The sequence below is a fragment of the Macrobrachium nipponense genome, chromosome 2, assembly GCF_015104395.2.
Source record: "Macrobrachium nipponense isolate FS-2020 chromosome 2, ASM1510439v2, whole genome shotgun sequence".
Lineage (NCBI taxonomy): Eukaryota > Metazoa > Arthropoda > Malacostraca > Decapoda > Palaemonidae > Macrobrachium > Macrobrachium nipponense.
The window spans coordinates 96,927,361-96,950,147 of record NC_087201.1 but is presented as its reverse complement, the minus strand read 5'-3'; the positions used below and the strand labels follow the sequence as shown (position 1 = coordinate 96,950,147).

The 22,787-nt window shown below is 40.6% G+C and overlaps 1 protein-coding gene across 8 annotated transcripts in view; it reads left to right on the top strand.

Annotated features, from left to right (window-relative positions):
- The window catches only part of LOC135220816 (phospholipid scramblase 2-like), a 126,267-nt gene extending 103,607 nt beyond the window's left edge, over window positions 1-22,660 (top strand). For all 8 annotated transcript variants that reach the window (XM_064258347.1, XM_064258344.1, XM_064258348.1 and 5 more), the window contains 2 exons: window positions 7,297-7,458; window positions 19,364-22,660. In XM_064258347.1, the coding sequence (XP_064114417.1) occupies window positions 7,297-7,458; window positions 19,364-19,423 (222 nt within the window). In that variant the 3' untranslated portion in view covers window positions 19,424-22,660. The remainder of the gene's footprint in view (window positions 1-7,296; window positions 7,459-19,363) is intronic.
- Window positions 22,661-22,787: the final 127 nt, after the last annotated feature.

Genomic DNA, 22,787 nt, shown 5'->3' with positions numbered 1-22,787 from the left:
CTGCTCAGGCAAGTGTATCCCCAGATTCTCCAAAGTTCTTAGCTCTGTGGGAGAGAGTGCAGAAAATGCTGGACAAGGTGCAATAGAGGAAGTGGTGTGTCAGTCTCTGGGGTTTTACAGTCCCATCTTGGTGCCAAAGGTGTCAATGGGGTTGGAGACCTGTGATTGACCTATCCACCTTGAATCATTTCGTCAGGAAGACTAGGTTAAAGATCTTTGTTGGTAGCTGGACGATCAGAATCTCTTGGAGTGTGTTCCTCTTCGTTCTCTGCTGCCGGACTTCCTTCTGTTTTCAGATTCCTCCCTTGCAGGTTGGGGCGCTCATTTTGGCGGCCTCGTTACTTTGGGAGTTTGGAGTTTGGAGGACAGACAGTGGCATATCAATGTCTTGGAGTTAAAGGCAGCCTTTCTGGGTCTGAAGGAATTTCAGGAGAAAGGAGAGGGACGTTCTGTAGTTCTCATGTCGGTCAACACCATGGTGGTCACTTATGTGAACAAGCAGAGGGAACTGGTTCTACGTCAACTTCATGCTTTGACAGTTGAGATTCACCAGTAGGCGGTCAGCAGTTCAGTGGAGCTCTCGGTCAGGTATTTCCCAGGCAAAAGGAATGTGGTCGCGGACAAGCTCAGTCGTTGGGATTAGGTCCTAGGCACAGAGTGATCCCTTCATCAGGTCGTGGCAGACAGGCTTTTTCAGGTTTGGGGGGGACCTATGCTGGACCTCTTTGCGACCTGGTTCAACAGGAAACTAAAGGTTTTCTGTTCGGTGGTTCCGGATCCTCTGGCGTTAGCAGAGGACGCGTTGCAACATCCCTGGGACAACCTGGAGATGTATGCGTTTCCTCCGTTTTTTGATCCGCCAAGTGCTGAACAGGACGATGAGCTTGCAAAATCTCAGGATGACATTAGTAGCTCCACTGTGGCCGCTGGCGGAATGGTTTCCAGCTCTGCTGTCGTTGTTGTCAGAGGTGCGGAGGGAGATTCACCCATGGCGGCATCTTCTTTGTCAGCTGTACATAGAAAGATTCCACCAGTCAGTAGACTCTGTCTCTTCAACGTCGGAGGCTATCAAGTATTTCTTTTGAAAGAGAGGCTTTTCTCAGAAGACAGCAGGACAAATGTCCAGCAATCTCAGAAAATCTACCTCTGCCGTTTACCAAGGTAATTGGGCGATAGTATATTGTGATTGGTGTCATAAATGGGGTTTCTCTCCACTCAGCCTGTATTCAGTGCATTGCAGACGTTTTGGTCTTCTTCAGGGATGAGAAAGGCTTGTCTGTTTTCGCTATTAGGGGTTACAGGGTGGCCCTGAGTTTAGTGTCATGTTTTAGAGGTGTTGACATCTCCTCTTCCTGGGAACTCTCCTTGTTGTTTAAAGGGTTTGAGCAGTCATGTTCTCTGAGGCAGCTTAAGCCTCCAACGTGGGATGTTTCCTTGGTCCTGAGAAGTTTCACTAACACTCCCTATGAGTCTTTATATCGTTCATTAGATAGGAACTTGACACTCAAAACAGTTTTCTCCTGGCCTTGGCTTCTTTGAAAAGAGTGGGGAGCTTCATGACCTGAGCTATGATGTGAAGCATACCAGGGGTTGGGGTCAGTTTCCTTTGAATTTATCCTGGAATTCGTGGCTAAGACCCAGAATCCCTCCGTGCAGGATGGCAGGTTCGCCTCCTTTTCCATTACATCTCTGGGTGACTTTGTGGGTGGTGATTCTCACGAGCTCTTGTTGTTTCCTGTCAGGGCTCAGCGTTGCTACCTTAAGAGGACACGACATCCTAGGCCAGGTTGTTGTAGGCTTTTTGTTAGCATGGGGCATTCTAAGAAAGAGGTGTCCAAGAATACAATCTCTTTTTGGTTACATGAAGCTATCAGACAGGCGTATTTAACTCTTGATGATTCCGCCGCCACGTCTGTGCTGGCTAGAGCACATGACGTCAGGGGTATTGGTCCCTCTGGCTTTCAAGAAGAATTTGGCTGTTCATACAGTTCTGAGCCCTGGTACTTGGTTACGCCAGTCCATGTTTACCTCTTTCTATCTTGATGTTGCTCACAGATCTATGGACATGTTTTCCTTGGGTCCTGGGGTGGCTGCCCAACAGATCGTGTAACTCATCGTTGCCCGTAACAGGCACGTTTGTATCTTACCTAAGATGATTGTGTGGAAGAGAGAATAAGTGAGTTGGCTGGTCTCTTTCTCTTGTTACTTTCCTTCTTCCTTTGGGCGGGTTTGAGGAATAGACACGTCATTTGCTGGACTGGTCTGATACAGGTGAATAAGGTAGTCATGCTGGTGGTTTGTTTGCTTTGGGTTCAGATAGTCAAACCCTCTATTCAGTAGCATATACTCTACTCTACCAAGGGGGAATGAGGAGTGATAATGAACCCTGATGTATTGGTCTGTTATTGAACAGTCAGAATCTCTCTCTAGTCCCTCTCCTGTAGATATTTCTTTTGGAGTTGGACTGGTGGGTTGGCCCCCAGCCGGTTTAGGATGTCTGTACCTCCTGCCAAGTATAAGTCTATCCTATTGTTAAGACCAAAGGTTTGTTCGCGTATGAACAAATGACAAATTTTCTAAGACAATTTGTATTTTCCATAGCTACAAACCTGAGGTATTAACGTTACTGCCCACCTCTAGCCACCCCTCTGTCATCTTATGACATCCTGGGTTGGGAAAGACTAAATGCGGTAGTGTGTGTGTGTCTTTGACCAGTTTTCACCCGATATATGCATGTGTTGCCAGATCTCACAGATTCCTTGCTTTTTAATCTCCAATTGTTTAACCGGATCCAGCTAAGTGCTAGAAAATCGGAGATTGAAAAGGAAGGAATCTGTGAGATCTGGCAATGCGTACATATATCTGGTGAAAATGGTCAAAGACACACACATGCTACCGCATTTAGTCTTTCCCCAACCCAGGATGTCATAAGATGACAAAGGGGCAGCTTGATTTGGACAGTAAAACATTAAGACCTTGGGTTTGCAGCTATGAAAAATACAAATTGTCTTGGAAAATTTGTCATTTGTGTGTCATTCTCCTCTGTCTGTATATTTCTGGGCCTTCGTCTACATTTATCAGTTCTTCTTCCCATGCGCTCGTACACCACTCGTCTTCACTTCACTGGTTTTCAGATATTACCCCAGTGCTCTGCTCTTGATGTTGGTGCAGTCCTCTATGCTTAGTAGCCCTTTCCCTCTTTCATTTTGTGTTATGTATAGTCTGTCTGTATTTGCCCTTGGGTGTAGTGCTTTGTGTATTGTCATGTGTTTCCTAGTTTTCTGGTCTATGCTGCGGAGTTTAGCCTTTGTCCACTCCACTACTTCACTGTACTGGATTACTGGTACTGCCCATGTTTATGGCTTTCATCATATTTCCAGCGTTGGGTTTTGACTTGAGTATCGCCTTGAGTCTCTGCATATGTTCTTTCCTGGCTTAGTAGCCCTTTCCCTCTTTCATTTTGTGTTATGTATTGTCTGTCTGCATTTGCCCTTTGGTGTAGTGCTATGTGTATTGTCATGTGTTTCCTGGTTTTCTGGTCTATGCTGCGGAGTTTAGCCTTTGTCCACTCCACTACTCCTTTACTGTACCAGATTACTGGTACTGCCCATGTGTTTATGGCTTTCATCATATTTCCAGCGTTGGGTTTTGACTTGAGTATCGCCTTGAGTCTCTGCATATGTTCTTTCCTGGCCTTGTCTTTCATCTCTTGGTGTTTTATATCCTCTCCTGTTATTCCCAGGTAATTGTATCCCGTCTCATCTGTGTTTGATGCTATTCCCATCTGGTAGCTTTATCTCTTCAGTCCTTGTTACTTTGCCTTTGGTATGTTTACAAATACAAAGGCACATTTTTCTATTCCAAACTCCAGATACAACTCTTGCAGTCTAGATTACGGTATCAGTTTCCTTGATGCTCTTTCCATACAGCTTGTTATTGTCCATGAACATCAGATAGTTAATTATGTTGCCCCCTTTCTTGAGTAGGTGCCCAGCATCCATCTTCTGTAGTACTTATGTCAAGGGAATTATGGCTACTATGATGAAGGGTAGTGAGGACAGTAAGTCGCCTTGAAAGACCCCTTTCCTGATGTTAACCTCTCCTAGTCTTATCCCAGAGTTTGTAAGTACTGTATTCCAGTTGCACATTGTATTTTTGAGTAAGCTGATGGGTTTTCCTCTGCCCCATGTATTTTCAAGCTTTCTATTAGCTATGTGTGGTATCAATGTTGAAGTCTTTCTTGCAGTCAAGCCATGCCATAGGTTGGTTTTCCTTCTCGTACTATTCTTCATTACCATTTTGTCTATCAGGAGCTGGTCTTTTGTGCCCTTACACTTCCCTCTGCTGCCTTTCTGTTGGCGGAGGATGGTCTTTGTATCCTTTAGGTAGTTGTATAGCCTTTCACCAATGATACCTGTTATACTGGTAGGCAGGCGATAGCCTGTAGTTACTTTCTTTATATTTCCCTTGTTCTTATCTCTTTTTGTACTAAGAATGTTCTCCCTGTGGTCATCCATTTGGGTGCTTGGTGGTATGCGATACAATGCTGGAGTTGTTCTGCTATTTGTCGGTGTTGGGCCTTCATGTTTTTGAGCCAGTATCCATGGACTTCATTGGGACCTGGGACTTTCCAGTTGGGCATTTTATTCAGTTGGTGTCTCATTGTGTCTGTCATGGTATTGGTGAATCTTTGTTTTATTTTCCCCATTTCTTCTGCCTTGACTTCCTGGAGCCATGTTGCATGTTTGTTGTATGATACCGGATCACTCCATATGTTTTCCCAGAGTCTCTTACTAGGTTCAGCCTCTGGAATTTCCTGGTGGGTTGTCTTCTCCTCTTAGTTGGCTGTACAGTCTTTTCTGGTTGGTTCCAAATAGTTTGTTCTGTTGGTATCCTTTATTCTTGTTCATATACCATTGGATATTAAGGGCTTTGGTTTTAAGCTTCTGTTTTATATCTTCTATTGTGTTTTTTAGTCCATTCTCATGTACTGTACTTTGTATTTTTCGTTCAGTTTCTCCCTTGTTTTCTTGCGTCTTAGCCTCTTTTCTGCCATCTTTCAGTTTACTCAAGGCAGATCTCATCTTAATGATTTGTTTTTCCAGGCACCTTTTCCAAGGCAGTTGCTGTTTTGGTTTCAGTTGAGTTGGTTGTGATGGTGGTGTTAGTGTTTGTATCCACATTAGTTCTACTACTAGTCATGATCCTGCATATGCCAGGTTATTTGTTTCTGTGATACTTGTGGTGTGTATTAGTCTCATTATTTTATTTACTTCACTTGTTTTCTCCCTTAGCTTCTTTGTGTTGTAGACTTTCATGGAGGGGATCTTTCTGTATCTGGCTTCATCCATTGTCTGATCTTTTCCAGCCATTCCGTCCTCTCCGTTACTTCTGTTTCTTCATGTGTCGTTGTTTGGTAGCTCATCATTCCTGTTGTCTTCTGTGGTATCGTCTCTTAGTTTGTCTTCTTGTCCTTTGTTGCTGGATGTTATTTCTCTTTCCAGTTCCTCTTTTTCTGTTGTAGAGAGCCAGTTCTTTTTCCAGAGGTTACATTTATGTCATTGTCGTTTAATCTTTCATTTCTTTCCATCGCTGCCGAGTTGTGCTATTTAACCCATAGCTGGACCCTATCCCATAAGGGTTAAGTACTCATTTGCAGCTGAGTAAACTGAGGAAATTGTGGTAAAGATCCTTTCCTAAGGAATCAACTCTGAGGAGAGAGGTCACCCATCCAATGACTGACCATCCTCAATGTCGCTTAACCAGTCCATTGATAACCTAAACCACTCTGCCACAGTGCCATTACATATTATTATTATTATTTTATTATTATTATTATTATTATTATTATTATTATTATTATTATTATTTATTATTATTCAGAAGATGAACCCTATTTATATAGAATAGGCAATTGACTTGAAATTTAAACTTTCAAAGAATATGGCTTTCATTTGAAAGGAGTAACAGAAGGTAATATGAAATAAAGAAAGAAGAGGTCAGTTATTAGGACAGAAAAAATAAATTAATAAGCAATAGTAGATGGAAATGTATGTGAATTATTAAATTACAAGGGGAATTGTTTCATAGTGGTAATGTGTTGCATATTTGCTTTAACTTTGAGGTTCAAATTGCACTACGTATATCCTCATAAAATGATGTGAGGAACAAAGGTCCTCCGGGACTTAGAAGTTTGACACTGAGGCACATGTATTGCATATTGGTGCTGCTGTTCAGCAAATCTGGTTGCTCTTGGTAGGAGAAGAGCCTGTGGAATCAATTTGGAATGTGAACCATCTGTTAAAATAACTTATGAAAAATTTACTAACGAGATGAAAAATTTACTAACGAGACTAGTAGTCTGTGATCCAGGTCATAATTGCTAATGTTAGAAACAGAAACTTACTGCCATGAACAACTCCTATCTACAGGAGATTAATCTGAAATAAGCAACTTCTGTCCACAACATATTAATCTGAAATATGCAACTCCTATCTACAAAAGATGAATCTGACAGAAGCAGACATCCACACTGGAAAACAGTATCCTAATAAAGGAATGACAAATGAGCATATGCTGACACTCATTAGATGTTTCTCAAAAGTAAGATGTTCGTCAAAAGTTGCACCAAGTATAGTTAAAGTTTCAAACTCATTCAGCAGTCTTATCTGCTTGAAGGGGATGATGGGGTGGAAAAAATGTCAGATCTACTAATAAACGGTGTTTCATTTTACTGAAGTTCAGCCTCATATCGCATGGACTACACCATTCACCAATCTGCTCCATGTCACGATTGAGACCAAGAGCACTTTCGTTTCTCATAAGTGGAGACTTCACTGCATCTACAAATGTTGCATTATTATTGGTAACTAAACAATCTTGTTTGAGACATAAAATCCAAATTAATAAACAATGAGTATCATAAAGATTCATATTCTTATGGGAAGATGACATGAGATGAGTCAATAGGTGAGTGGTAACTTGAATGTTTTTGAATGTTGTATACTATCAGTATTATGGTATTTTCATTTTTCAGAATACATAACGTGTACATAGTACACATTTTAATTTATGCAGATATTGAGGTGCACAAAGGGTTCCGACACCAATCTACTGAGAGAACCTGAGACAAATTTGAGATTTTAAGTATAATTTTGATAGACAGTATCCTATGTTTTGCTCTAACTTATGAAATTGGGCACATTTTTTCCACAGAAGCTTTAAATGGATCAGTGTAGGTTGCCAAGGTTAAGATGCAGTAGGTGAATAATTACTAAATTTATTTTCATGTTCCAGGTTCTATCTGCTGATGGATCAACGCAAGTGGGCAAAATTAGTAAACAGTGGGTTGGAATTGTGAAAGAAGCTTTCACTGATGCTGATAATTTTGGGATTTCATTTCCAGTAGATTTGGATGTAAAGATGAAGGCTACACTACTTGGAGCAGTTTTTCTTATTGTAAGTACTACATTGTCCTAATTTCTATTTACTAAATTATACACTTTGAAATCCGGTTGGTTGAAAACAAAACCATGATCGGTTCCTGTATTGATGTTTTAGACATCCTAGTAAAAAATAAATGACCCTGGTATAAAACAGGAGACTAGAATTATTTCGTACAGTATCGTAGCTTAAATGTCACTGGTGACAATGCTACCAACAAATTATAGTTATGGCTATCAATATGAAAATAACAAGGAAAAGATTAAGAATTTAAATCTCTATCTCATTATCTTGTAGTCATGTCCTGATCACATGATCAGTCGATGATGTCATCATCGTGATCATGATCCCTCGATAGAAGTACTGTAGTCATATGGGGGAAGAATAAAAATAAGACTTCATTATCACTATCACCCTCATTACCGTCACCATCACCGGATTTCACTATCGCCCTCTCTCATATCCTGTAGTGGAAATCTCTTCATAATAAAAATAATTGTTAGATATTGATACCTTATGGAGGAAATTCGTTCATCCCTTTGGTTTTTCTTCACTATAATTTCTCCTTTTCTCCTATATCCCTCTCATTATTCATATACTATTATGATTTTGTTCATATAGAGATTTCCACATTTAAGCTATGAAACTGTTTGAAACACAAGATGATAAATGATGAATGCACTGCGATGTCATGTTAGGAATGAATGCACTGCAATGTCATGTTAGGAATGAAAGTATATTTTATCTTAAAATTTCATGTTTATTTCACTATATACATATTTTAGCATTAAGTTTACTGAAGCACATAATTCATATATGTATCTTTAAAACCCTTAAGTCATTGGCTTGACGATGTTTAGGTATGAAATGGGGAAATGCTGCTTTTCTTCAGGAAAAACTGAGATGTAATGAAAGTTAGAACTTTGAAAAGACATGTCTGTTAGGAGAGGTTGGAGTACAGATGCTCGCTGTATGACATTTTGAGGGACACTGACCAGTTTGCAACTTCCGGGACACTGACCAGTTTGCAACTTCCCAGCCCTGTGACTGGCAGATTGACAGCCAATCAGAAGCATCATAACAGATGGGGCTGGACACCAGATGCACAGGTGCTGTGATTTAATCATATATAACACTTGCGCATGTTATAATGAATTTGTTGGAGTAGGCATTTTAGGTCCTTTGAACTACAAAGGCACATACTGAGGAAGATTATAATAAATTTGTTGGGCCATTGTGTCATTTAATGTCATGAGTTCTCTTTGTAGTACTAAAAATATTGTGGCATTGTTTTCACTGCTGTAGGAATCTTCTGTTGGGTCATAGGTTGTCTGAATGAATTTATTACCTAGATGAAGTAAAGGGCTCTTTAACTCGTTGAATTCATTTATGGGTTCTGTCTAAACATCCTTCAAAGCACTTTTGATGAATAGGGAAAGGCATCATGAATACTATTATCTCCGCCTAGGGAGGTACAACCTCCGGAAAACAAAACCCTCGATGAGGCCGGAATGCAAACCTGCCATAGGCGGGGAGGGAATGTCTAAGGCGGGAGGGTGAATACACTCAGAGAGGCGGGAGGAGCCAAGCACGCCCAGACTACCGCCAACTCCGAAGAAAGGTCGGCTGAGAAGCGACACCCACCGACCTAAGGCCTAAGAGGCCCCCCTCCACACACCCCCGCAGAGACTCGGGTTGGTCGTCAGCGACAACCTGAGCGAGAGAAGCACCCACCTAGGGGGCCCCCGAGCGGAGGGGGGGGAAAGGTAGGTCGGGAGGGGTGACGATCACGTGACCCAGCGGCTCCCCGCGGTTACTGGACAGCGAGGAAGGCGCAGGGGAAACCTACGTGGTAGGCTAGCCGACACGAACACCCTAAGAAAAACATACACAAGTAAATAATAAATACTTAAAACTAAAGTAAAATCAGGCTCTAACACGGGGGAGGGGAAAAGGGAATAGATGGGAAGAGAAATGAACATCAAAACACCTAACAACCAGGTAGGGCCACCCGATAAGGATGGCCCTAACCAGGACAAAACCAGAACTGGCCTATTGCCATAATGATATAACAAAACCGAAGGGCAGACAGCCAGGGTAGGCATGATAACGAAAACAAACAAAATAAAATCATAATGAAAATCAGTAAAACTATAATGGTGGGTACCCGATGAGGCACGAAACAAAGACACGTGCTCGAAAGGAAACCCCCGTGCTAAGACACGAAAATAATAAATATAAAACATATACACGATCGACAAAACTGCCATCCAAGAAAAGGCAAATAAAGGGTACTGATATACTACTCGGTTCACGAAGTATGTAAGACCATGCGAAACCGAAACGACACAAAAGGGGAACGCGTAATGGCGGCGCACAGCTGCTTCAGCGAAGGCGACGCCAGACAAAACCCTAAATAAAAGGACCACGAAGGTCAAAATCACTCCCTAAATAGGGTCGAACAAAAAACCAGTACTTAACTTGGATGAAGAAGCAGATTGACGATCCATAACTAAAAAACACAAGCCAAAAAGGCAGAGAATAATAGAACGCAAAAATTATGTGCAGCTCTCGAAATGGCTATCAAAGGAGTCGTCACTGACGCTACCTTCGCAGTAGCAGGGAGTGAGCCGTAGCACGGCTCCCCTTTTCTAAAGGGTTTGATGTGGAAAAGGTTAATTGGAGAGGCGGCTGTGGTAGTGTTTTTCACTCGCCCCAGATTCATACCGACACCTTTTTGAAAAGGGTGAGCAAGTCAGAATATTCTGGCATGTCCAATTTAGCAGTTCTCTGGCATTTTAGCAATATTTTACCTTAGAAATAGCGCTAAAGGAACGTATTTCACGGAGCAACATGGGCGAGCCCAGAAATAGAATTAGAAGAATTATTGGGAGTTGTGGAGGGGTCAGCCACCACTTTGTAGTGTTTATACTGGAGAGTTTATATGGTGACGACTATTTGTTGATAAGTGGCCCATAAATTCTAAGGGTAGGTTTGATTTGTGGATACCCTTGTTAGTATTTTGCCCCAGTTTGCCTTTCTAAGGCAGTAAGTGGAGATATTTAAATTTATGTAATATACTGTGCAACCTCAAGTGTCTTTGGAGGGATTGAGAGTTGCTCAGGGTAATATTTTGTTTAAATTTATGTAATATACTGTGCAACCTCAAGTGTTTTTGGAAGCATTGAGAGTTGCTCAGGGTAATATTTTGTTTAATGCTGCCCTCTCTCTCAGGGGGAGATGTCCCTTTGGGGAGGGAGAAGGCAGCGCCATCTTGTTATTTTGTTTCAGGGTCCAATGTGCACAAGATGTTGTCTGTGTGGGCCTCCTTAGGCCTACTTGGGCCTCCCTACTTGGAAGGCCTATTGTCCCATTTCATGTCTGTATGCCTTCCAGCAGTGGCTCCCCTAGCAGTCCCCCCTCCTCCCGGCCTCCACTATGTACTATGGGTTGCGTGTGCTGCCGCTTAGTGGGATGCCATCATTACTGCACCTCATCTTGGGTTGCCTTTTTCCTCGCCAACAGCGAGGCTATCGACTCTGGCAGAGTCTGACCACCATGATGTCATCTTCAACAGTTGCTAATCCGTCTGAGGTTTTTGTGCAGGTTATGATGGAAAAACTGGACTCTGTTATTCGACAGAGGTACGGTTGTCTTCTTCATCCTCATGATTGTCTTCTTCTTCCTCACCATCATCTTCCTCGCCTGTTGCTCATGTCCACGGACATGTTTAAAGTGATGGCTGTGATGTTGACAGATGTCCCTCATGGCAGACATGCCTCTATGGCCCTTCATAGTTCTGAGAGAGGTTGACTTTCTCCAATTTCCGAAAAACCAAGTCGTTCTTGTGTCATTCTCCTAGAGGTCCTACATTTGTCATTCACCTTCCAGAGTCAGTGGTCGTGACTTGTCAAGGCGGAGGTTCATGCTTCTGCTTCATTCTTCCAGACGGTGTCACTTACGTCGTATATCGTCATGCATCCGCATACGTGACTTCTCAGTCGGATGGGGACACATACATATTCCTTAGTTCGTGGATGATTCTTTGAGGGGAAGAGATGATGTTTGTCCTTCAAGGAGGAGCTTTCTAGTGGCCAGAGGAAGCAATTAGGATCTTTCTCTTCCTTCTACTTCAGGACTTTGGACTTTGATGCAGGATACAGAGGATTTCAAAACCATCAACTTCGACTAGGGCTTCTCAGCTGACACCTACTCCAAAGAAGCTGCTGCAGCAGCACCCCTTTCAGTCTCGCTCTTCAAGACCGGGGAGGGGGGGAGGGTCAAAGGCAAGGCAGGTCATTGATAGAGAGGGCGCCACTTCCCGCCTGTTGCCAGAAGTCAGGAGGATGCCTAGCGAGCCATTTGGCCAAGTGGCAATTGTATGGAGCGGAATCGTGGGTAGTAGATGTTTTTCGGGTAGGGTATCTACCTCTGTTCGACTTACCCCCTCCTCTCTCCGATCATCATCTCCTGCACTTGACGTAAAGCCAAGGCTTTCCAAAGCACTTATCTCGCCAGGAGGAAGTGACAAAGATCATGGACAAAGGCGCAGTGAACAGGGTAGTTCGTCCTTCTCCGGGGTTCTAGTCTGGTCTTCCTAGTACTGAAGGATACTGGCGATTGGAGGCCAGTGATTCACCTATCAGTGCTGAACCACTTCATCAAGAAGACTAGGTTCAGGATGGAGACACCCTGGACATTCTTGGCAGCCATAAGGAAGAATGACTGCATGCTGTCTGTAGACTTGAAGGATGCCTACTTCCATATTCCTATCTACCATTCTTCCAGGAGATTCCTCCGCTTCAGTCTTGCGAAGCAGGTCTTCCAGTTCAAGGACCTTTGCTTCGGCATGTGAGATATCTCGATGACTGGCTGGTCTAGGCAAGTTCCCGGGAGAAACTGGTTCAGGACAGGAATCGTCTTCTCCAGCATTGTGAGAGCCCAGGCATCGTGATAAATCTGGAGAATTCCAATCTGCTTAACTCCCAGAGGATTCTTTTACCTGGGAATGGTGGTAAAAACAGCATCATCGAGGGTTTTACCAACGAACCAGAGGTTAAAGAAATTTAGGACTGTGGCTCGCTCCCTCCTTTCAAGGGTTGTGGGTGGAAGGGGGCAGCAACCAGCTCACCAGTGGCAAGTACTTTTGGGTCTCTTGTCTTCTCTCAAGAGGCTGGTCCCTCATGGGCATCATCACATTCAATCCCTGCAGTGGAGACTGAAGGAGTTTTGGTCCCTGGCAGGAGATTCCCCTCAGTTTGAGGTCCCTCCTTCACCAGATGTGCTAAGCAACTTCCTGTGGTGGTTGGATGACCAGAACCTGACAGTGGGAGGTTGGGACGCTTATCATGAGTGCCTGGCCTCAGGGTCATGGAGGTCTCGGGACAAACAACTCCATGTCAATTGGTTTTTGGGTTGAAAGCAACTTTCCTGGGACTTCAGGATTTTTGAGACGGAGTGTTGGGTCACTCCGTCGTTTTGATGTCGGGCAATGCCAAGGTGGTAGTGTACGTGAACAAACGGGCTAATGTCTCGCCAACTTCAATCATTGACAGTCGAATTATACCAGTGGGTGATCAACAACTCGGTGGAGCTCATTCTGGGGAAGAGGAATATGGTGGCCAAAAGCTAAATCATCGCAGTCAAGTTCTAGGGGTTGATTGGCCTCTGCATCAGGACAAAGCAGACAGGTTATTCCATGTATGGGGAAGATCCATGATAAGACCTCTTCACTACATGCTTCAGCAGGAAGCTAGTGATCTATTTTTCATTGGTCCTAGATCCATTTGCTGTGGTGGACGCCCTTCAGCATTTTTGGGACAATCTAGAAGTGTACATCTTCCCTCCATTCTGACTGATCCTTCATGTCCTGATCAGAGTGATGGGTTCCAGGAATCTCAGGATGACCCTGGTAACTCCTTTGTAGTCCCAAGCAGAGTGGTTCCTGGACTTTGTCTCTTCTTTCAGAGGTGCCAAGATAGATTCCTCCTTGGCACAACTTTCTTTGCCAGCCTCTTTTGGAGACGTACCACCAGTCAGTTGGGTCCCTACCTCTTCATGGCTGGAGACTCAAGTATCTCTTGCAAGCGAGAGGTTTTTCTTGCAGAGCAGCGACTTTGATGTCAGGCTACCTCAGGAGATCTTTGTTAGCCATGTACCAGGGGAAGTGGACTGTCTACTGTGACTGATGTCGTCTATAGGCTTTCTCTCAACTCGGAACTTCTGTTTGCACATGGTGGACTTTCTGATTTTTCTCAGAACATAGAAACTTAATTAATTCTACATCTGAAAGACATGGACATCCCTTCATCATGGGAAATCTGTGTTGTTCAAGAACTTTGAGCAGGGCCTAGATTATGACGTAAAACACACCAGGGGTGGAGGGCTGTAGCTTTCGAATTTGTCCTGGAATTTGTGGCCAAGACTCAAAATCCTTCAGCTTATGATAACAAAATTTGTTGACAACAATCCCGAGGAGTTACTGCTGTGTTCCGTCAGTGCTCTGTGTTGTTATCTAAAAAGGACTTTGCACCTAAGACAGGTGTTGTAGACTTTTTGTTAGCACAGGCTGAGCCAAGAAGGAAGTGTCCACCATTTCATTTAGGCTATGTGAGGTGATTAACCCTTAATGGATAGACATGCTCACGAGTAACAATAACAGGTTTTGAGTGGACGATGGAGTGACTCGTGGTGAGTAGCAAAATTACACGCCATCGATTTGGGGGAATCAGGCAGGAAAGAGGTGCCATTACTTCTATAGCCCATAAATTCACTAATGGCAACTTTTAGACTGGCTAAAATCCACTGGGTGGCTCATAAGAGACTTGGTTATGTTCTTGACTTCAAGGGGGTATGAAGTCTCACAAGACTTCTTTTCGTAAATTTGCTCATAAGTATTCCAAGGGGTTTTAGTTGGTTTTAGTTCTTATCTTCTATGACAGTATGTCAGTTATAAATGTAATTTTACAAAGAAAAGTGCAAAGAAATATTGGAAAAGACTTGTATGTATAAATCCAAAAAAGTTATTGCATCTTCATTCTGGGTAAATTTACATAAATATTTTACAACAAATATGCTCAGAATTTGTTACTAATTTTATTTCTTATGTTTTAACATAGTTATAATTTTACAGAATAAAGTAAATTTATTTCTTAGAAAAATCATGTATAACGGAGTAAAATTTATTATTGTATTGTAAAAGAGGCCCTACAAAGGGTTGATAAATAGTTATTTTCAACTTGTAGTGGAAAATATAGAAATTTTAGAATTTTTTTTCTTACACCTTGTGCGTTTGCAAATCTTCCTCTTTTCATTGACGTTTTTTTTTCTTAAATTGGCTGACATCAAAGTTTACCCGGCCTCGGGTGCTGCATATTGATTTATTACCCTGTCCATTAAGGGTTAAGCAAGCCCACTCTTTTTCACTATCTGCAAGTTCTGTCACCAATACTGTGCATGCAAGAGCACAAGACATCAGAAGAATAAGTTCCTCCCTGGCTTGTAAGAAGAACTTGTCTGTTCATAGAATTTTGAATTGGTTCCTGGCTTTGGCAAGCCACTTTCACTTCCTTCTACCTAAAGGATGCTCTTTCCTTCTTTCCTTTGGCCCAGTGGTGGCTGCCCTACAAGTTGTGTAGTTCATTAAGTGCCCCTGGCGGGACAGTTAATATCATGCTTAAGACGATTGTATGGAAGAGAATGAGTGAGAGGATCAGTCTTTTCTTTCCCTTTTTCCCCCTTCATTTCTATGGGCTTGTTGAAGATTACACACATCATACGCTGGAACTGGCTTGATGCAGGGGAGTTTGGTAGCCTTACTGTAACAGCACTTTTTTGTGTTCCATACAGCATAAAAATCTGCTTCTCAGTAACATATACTCCTCTCTCGAGCAAAGGGAGTGAGGAATGTTGACAACCCTTTGCTTATGGTCAATATGGTATAGTTCTGTCTTCCTTGTGTGCAGTGAATCATGACATGTTACACTGTACTCCCAGTGGACTGAGATTTAGATTCCCATATATCTAACCTCTCTCAGGCTTAAACCCTCTTCAGAATTCTCATTTCTAGGAAGAGTGGTCAGGTGTGCCAGACCTGCAATCAATTCAGGATTCTCGTACCTCCCTCCAAGTATGAGTCAATCTTATTGTTAAGACCAAAGGTTTGTTCTGCATGTGAACAAATGACAAATTTCTTATTTTGTATTTTTCATATCTAACAAACCTGAGGTCTTAACACTGACTGCCTACCTCTAGCCACCCCTATTGTAATCCTGGGTCGGAAGAAAGACTAAATATGACACAGGGTTCAAGTGTGGTCGCTGACCAGCTTCCACCTCATATAGTACTATACGCTTTAGATGCCAGTTGCCACAGATTCCTTGCATATGCAGTGGAACCTCGGTTTTTGTACATAATCCGTTCCTGAACCTCCCACGAACACCAAAACGTACAAAATCTGAAACAATAATTCCTGTAAGGAAGAATGTAAATACAATTAATGCATTCCAGACCCCCAAAAACATTAACAAAAAATACATTTTATAGGGAATAAATACAGTTTTACATACAGAAAACAATGAGAAATAAATATTAATGACTAATGAAATGAATAAATGAACATTCAACATCACTCTTAACTTATGGAAAACACTTCTTAGCATATGGAAGACGGAAAGGAGGAGAGGTTATTGTATGGAAGGGGAATCTCCCTCCAGAAGGACTTCGGGTATCAAGGACCTATCTAGGGTTACTTCTCTTTGTTTTTTACGGCCACTATCTGAGGTTACTTCCCCTTTGTTTTTTACTGGCACTAGGACCAGCTTGAGAGTTTCTGGACCCCTGTCACACAACAGAACTGTCCAGAGACATTTGTTTCTGGCATTTCTTTAAAATTTGTGTAAAATTAAACATGACATTGTCATTAAACATGTTGGAGACATGGATTACAACTTCTTAGTTGGGATGATAATTCTCGACAAAATTTCTCACATCATTCCACTTCGCAAACATGTCCCCTTAATCCTTGAAGTAGGCACATTATGTATGCCCATGTATTTTCTGAATTTTTCAAACCAGCCTCTGCTGGCCTTAAATTCAGTAACAGCAGCGCTTATTGTAGGCATTTTCCCGCTGAGATCAGCATGCAACTTCCTCCAACACTTTGCCAAGAGTTCTTTCTCAAATTCTATTGTTTCTTGCCTTTTTTTACAGAAGGGCTAGCACTTGGAACTTTCTTTGGCCCCATGATGGCTTATTTAGCAGTTGCACTCGAATGAAAAAGCACAAAAACAACAAACACAAAAGCAGAATGGGTCACAACAGAAGATGGGATGCTTTGTTTGGGCACTCGATACGGGGCCCAGTCATATGCTGGGACCCAGATGGAGCATTTTAGAGTGTACGAAAATCGAGGAAACGTACAATAACTGAGAAAAAACTTGGTAGAAAAAAGTCTACGATAACCGAAAGGTACGAAATGAGAGGGGTACAAAAACCAAGGTTTGACTGTACAATTTTTTATTGTTATTAAATGGTTTCCATTTAGCACCAAATGATTTATCCTATTGCTAAGACTACAGGTCTATTAGCTATGAAAAATACAAATTGATTAAAAATTTATCACATTTTATGCTAAATTGTGAAAGTAAATGAGGAAATGATGAAAGAGGTAAATTTGTTTTCAATTCTGTGGATGACAGGAGTTATAATTAATAAAGAACTTTTACTTAACTGAAGTAGAAATATTGGATATGTTTGGTGTTTATGGAAAGAAAACAATGCTGTAAATGATCATCCTCACCCTTGAGGACCTTTCAATTTATGCAGAAAATGAGAGTACTATACCATTCCTTGGTTTTAATTTGTACATCTGCTGACTATAAAGATGCAATCAAATACTAATCAATGTCATACCATTGCTGCTAAATTTCGAGTTTGTAAGATGTGGTAAAGAATGGAAAAAATATTGAAACAAATCACTGTGAATGCAGGGCTTTTTAAAGATTTATTGCTTGTAGATTTCTTAAAACATTGCTAGGACCTGTCTCGGCAGTCTGGATGGCTGAAATGTGTAGACATTAAGCTTTCCCCGAGGCTGGAACATGTCTCTACAACCCAAGCTGGTGGGTCCACCAGCTACAGTGGGCAATATAGCAATAGTATTCTGGCATTTAGTAACATGACAGATAGATCCAGCAAGAGTGTGTCCCACACCAGGCTTGAAGCCTTGCAGACAACTCCCTAAAGGGACCACTCTGGCAGCATAACATGAGCTCTGCTGAGAGCTAATGCCAGGACTTAGCAAATCTTTGGTATGTAAATGAAGCACTATGTACGCCTCTTGCCCTCCTGCCCATATGAAGATCTGTCAGTTAAGGTGAGAAACTCCAACCTTGTATCACCTGGGTTCTTAGGTACAGCATGGCTGTGGTGATGTTGACCACATCCTATGTGCAACAAACCAAGAAAATTATCACATATGCTTGTAGGACCTGAAAAACTGCCTGAAGCTCTAGGTTATTTATATGCATGCAGCTTCCCTCCCTGGACCAAATCCTTATCTCTCAAAACATCAACAGATGGTCCATCCTGCAGTCAAGGCTGCAGAAAACATTATGAGTTTAAGACCTGATGACACCAAAGGTACTCCCTTCAGCAGATTCTAATTGTCCTACCACTGATAAAGATTGCAAAGAACTGACTCTGTGGTCTGGATCATAACATGAAAACATTGAGACTGCCTACCAACCTAAGGCTAACTATATCTGGAGGGTGCAAATGGAGAAGTGGCTGTGAGTAATTAACTGTTCCAAGGACAAAGACTTGGATTGGATATTAGGTTAGGGCAGATGTCCATAAGCAAACATACACTCACAGACACAGAATATTTTAGAACAAGAAAGAACCAGTTGTAGAATCCCATTGAGCTTAGACAAATTTCCTTGATAGAACCCATCTGTAATATAAAGGCTACTTTGCCAACAGGAACCTGCTTCTTTTCTGGATTGGCATGGTAGATGTCAAAGACAACTGAACAAGACAGCAGGAGGGGTGTTTTAGAAATTGGGATTTCAGTCAGTTATGAAGATTTGAGGGTTCAATCAGCAATGAAGGTTAAGCAGCACAAGTATTGGAGTGTGCACATGCACACATAAATTGCAATAATTTGAATACAGGCAGTCCCCAGGTTACGACGGGTTCGGCTTACGACGTTCCGAGGTTGAGGCGCTTCTCAATTATATTCATCATACATTATTTCCAGGGTTACAACACATGTTCTAGGGTTACAAAGCCTACAACGCTGATCTGGCAGATGAAATATGACACCAAAAATGCAAAATAATCAATATTTGAAGAGTTTTTATGAAAAATGCACTAAGAATGCAGTTTACATAGTTTTCAATGCACCCAAAGCATTAAAAATAAGGTTTTCTTATGATTTTTTACGATGTTCTGGCTTATGACGATTTTTGGCTTATGATGCGTCTCAAGAATGGAACCCCTGTCGTAACATGGGGACTGCCTGTACTTGTAACAAATAATTATGTACATAATGGAATGGATTTGTAGGTGAGAACTTTTAGTCCAATTATAAGCACTAGTCAAGTCTATTCAAGTTACATAATGGCTTTTAGTCAGTTATTAGCACTTGTCAAGTCTATTCAAGTGATGCAGAATGGTGTCCTTTCCATTTTATCAATTTAGTTGTTAGCATTTGAAGGATAAGCTAATTACTGTACAGGTTTTTAGTGCATTTTATATCCAAAAGTATGTAATGGTTTTGAACTGCAATGTTTGAAGAGCTATGGAACTCGTGGGTAGAATTTCAAGTGTAGAATGCACAATATTGATGTCATCCATCAGTAGACAAATTAGTATCAAGATTATTAATAACAATCCCCCCCTCCCTTTTTTTTTACAGGATTTTATGTTCTTCGAGAAGCAAAGCAATAAGGAAAATGATGCTCCTGGATTATTTTAGAATATGCCTGCAAACCAGCACAGTTCATTACAACTGGCCTTATAAGAATGGTGAAAATATATGTATGTTGTATATTCTATATTTATAGACAGCAGTAGAACTGTATGTTTGAAATTTTATTCTTTATCTTAATATGTAATCATAGTTTTATTCAGCATGGATGTCCATTGTGATTTTTTTAAGTGCTATTTTATACTTTGTGATAACTCTAGTTTCTAGAGAGAGTAAGTCACCTGTGCCTCATTATTAAGTCTGCCATTAAGGTATATTTTGTCCAGACAAAAACACCGGTGCTTTCTCAAAAGATTAAAAGTTCACTTAAACTAAAAATATTAGTCTAAAATTATAAAGCTATTATTTTTTTATGATACTTGCAACAATTGAGTACCAAAATTAATGTTAATAAATTTTTTATTTGTAGGTTTACTACAGGTGAATTTGCCTAATATTTTAATTTAAAAAAAAGTTTTGTGATTGTACCTGTAATACATATAGACTACAATATCATATACAAGCATGAAAATCCAGATATGAAAGTTGATATGTAATGCTTAGCACAGATTTAAAATTTTAATGTACTTCAAAATGTTTTCATTATTACCTTTATAGAAAAATTTAACATTTTCCCTATATAGTTGAGAGTTGGAAAAACCATACAAAATAAATGTATATAATTGCTGTGACAAATACATCAGGGAGATATCCAGACTGCTTTGTAGATGGAATGCAATATAAAAATCACACCACTACCACATCAGACGAAGGTAATTAAACAATTTTGCTGAACTTCACTGTATATCAACTTCAAAACACTAGGTCCTTAGTTAAAAAGCCACTATAATGTAACTACAGTCCATAATTTTTTTCAAGAGGCACTATACTTGGGATATCCCGTCAATTCATTCATAGCATTCAAGTACTATATTATTTTCTAATGGTATTAGTCAAACACACACTTGATGCAGAGTACATTATTTTGGTGTTTAAAATAAGCATATACACCCTGAAGATTTTATTCAACTTGAATATCCATGATCTGTAATTATGAAACATAATTAGTGTACAAATTCCAAAAGAGAAAAACAAATAATTGCAAGCATACATATCAGGTAATATGTTAACACAAAATTGTTGTCCTTAGTACAGGTTTGTGGTATTTACTTGTCAAATGCCTCAGTGGCACTTGCTCACCATCACCAATAGTTATAAACTAGGTCCATTTTCATTGTCAAGATTTTCTTGAATAAATGGGTAATTGTTCAAAACAGACTACAACTATTCATGTACATTTCTCTACAGGGTAAACATGGTGACATCTGAAAAGGTTGGAAACAAATCACATTCTGGAGCAAGCTGATTTACTCCCATCAGGAATATGAGTTATTTAGGATTTACTTCCAGTAGTTCAACTTCAGCAACTGATATATATTTACTTGCATGAATCTGATAATGTGGGACAGGCCCAGGAATAGATATCTAGCTGGGCAATGAATGGCCACAGGAAAATCAATGGTACTTAGTCTTTCTTGACATAATGGCATTCGCAACAGAGCAGAGATCTTACTGAATTAGGTAGGAGTGTCCCATATTGAGATTTGTGATTATTGGATGCCAAGGTGAGCAAATGTATTTGCAGATTTTGTCATTGTAACATTTGCATTGTCCATACTCCTGATAATGGTAAAGTGGTGTTTGTTCAAATGCCAACAAAGTTTGTTTGGACAGGAATGCTTGATCATGATTAAGGGTATGAGTGGCATGTAATTTTGGTGAAATTGGCTCAAATTCATGAAAATGAGTTATCGTCATATTTCCATACATCTGGGTCCCGGCCGTTGCCACACGTAAGGTAATATCAATACGAAGCTTTTTAAATGGTTTAAAGGCCAATTTAAAGGCCACATCCAAGTAGAGAATTAAAGGTCTGGTTAGGGGTGGTTTTACTATTTCATTTTCCATTCATTCTTTAAGTATTTGAGTTTCTTTTCATTGCATTTTGTTTCGTATGCCGTACAATATGTTTTCATGATAGAGATGGCAACTCTTCCCATGACTGAATAACGTGATCCACTTGTCTCGAGAGAGAATTCTTGTATTTTTTTATGCAATCGTGTATTTGTTATTTTCAATCAATTGCAACACTTCCTCAGACTTTTAGACATCAATTGCGTATTATATATACTACTAACATGCCAAAAAAGAAGTTTAGTAAACGAAGGGAAGCAAGCTCTCATAATATCAAAACTTATCTTGAAACTAAAAGTATAGAAAGCTAATGTAGCTTCTCACATGTCACCACTAACCATGAGTGCTGGGGAGATGCCAAATACTTCCTATTACGAAGCTCCGAGGGAATTCTATTATTCCCTTGCACAAATATATCAAGATGATGATGATGATGATGGCACCGACAACTTTGTTTTGAAGTTATCTGATGATGAGGAGGGGGAGGAGAAAGAGAATGAGCATTTTCAAGATGTAATTGCTGTCCCTGACGTAGCAGGTGATGTCAGTGTTTTATCAGGAGCCAACCTAAGGAGTTTTTTTATTGAGAAGTTATATGACTGAAAAAGAAGACGTTCTGAGTGTAAGCAATGATTGAGAAATAGTTTCATTACCCTTGAGAGCTCTAAATGAAGCTTTTAGTTAGACGTATTGCGGGCAGTGTGACAGCAATATAACACTTGAAATTGATAAAAACCGTTTTGATGTTGACTTGAAACTAAAGTGTAAGTGTGAGGTGCCATCTGTTTTTCAATATACCAAAGTGCAAGCTAATGAAAGTGTGAAAACAGAACATATCGGTGAAACAACAGCTTCATTTATATATCGAAACATGTTGCTGCAATGGAACATAATATCGGCTATGCACCAAGTTCATTGCTGCCTATTATGAGAAAAACAACAGGAGAAAGCCTGAAAGACCTTCAGATGAAAGAGAAGACCAGGAAACGAAGGTCTGCTATGCATTCAAGAAAGCAAAAGAAGCAAAGAACATAAAAAGGAGGATATGAAGGAGGGCCTCATTAGCATTCTAAAAACTTGGCAGCACAAGAGTAGAGTGGCGTTCTATGATAACCCCCCAAAAATAATATAAACTATTTTCTTTAAGTGATAAATGTTTTGTTTTTTAGAGGAAATATCTCTTATAAAAAAGAAGGAAACAGACGCCGTGTAGGCTTTTTCAAGAAACTTTATATGCTTCTGAAAGCAAAATAAATGGTTAGCTAACTTTAACTGCGTTTTTCTCAAAACATACATTTTCTACATTCAAATTCTAAAAACCCCCTTATTTATGAATGGATTTTAAAAATCTAAAAAGAAATTGGAATAAAGATAGTGAGAGAACACATCGGCAAATTTA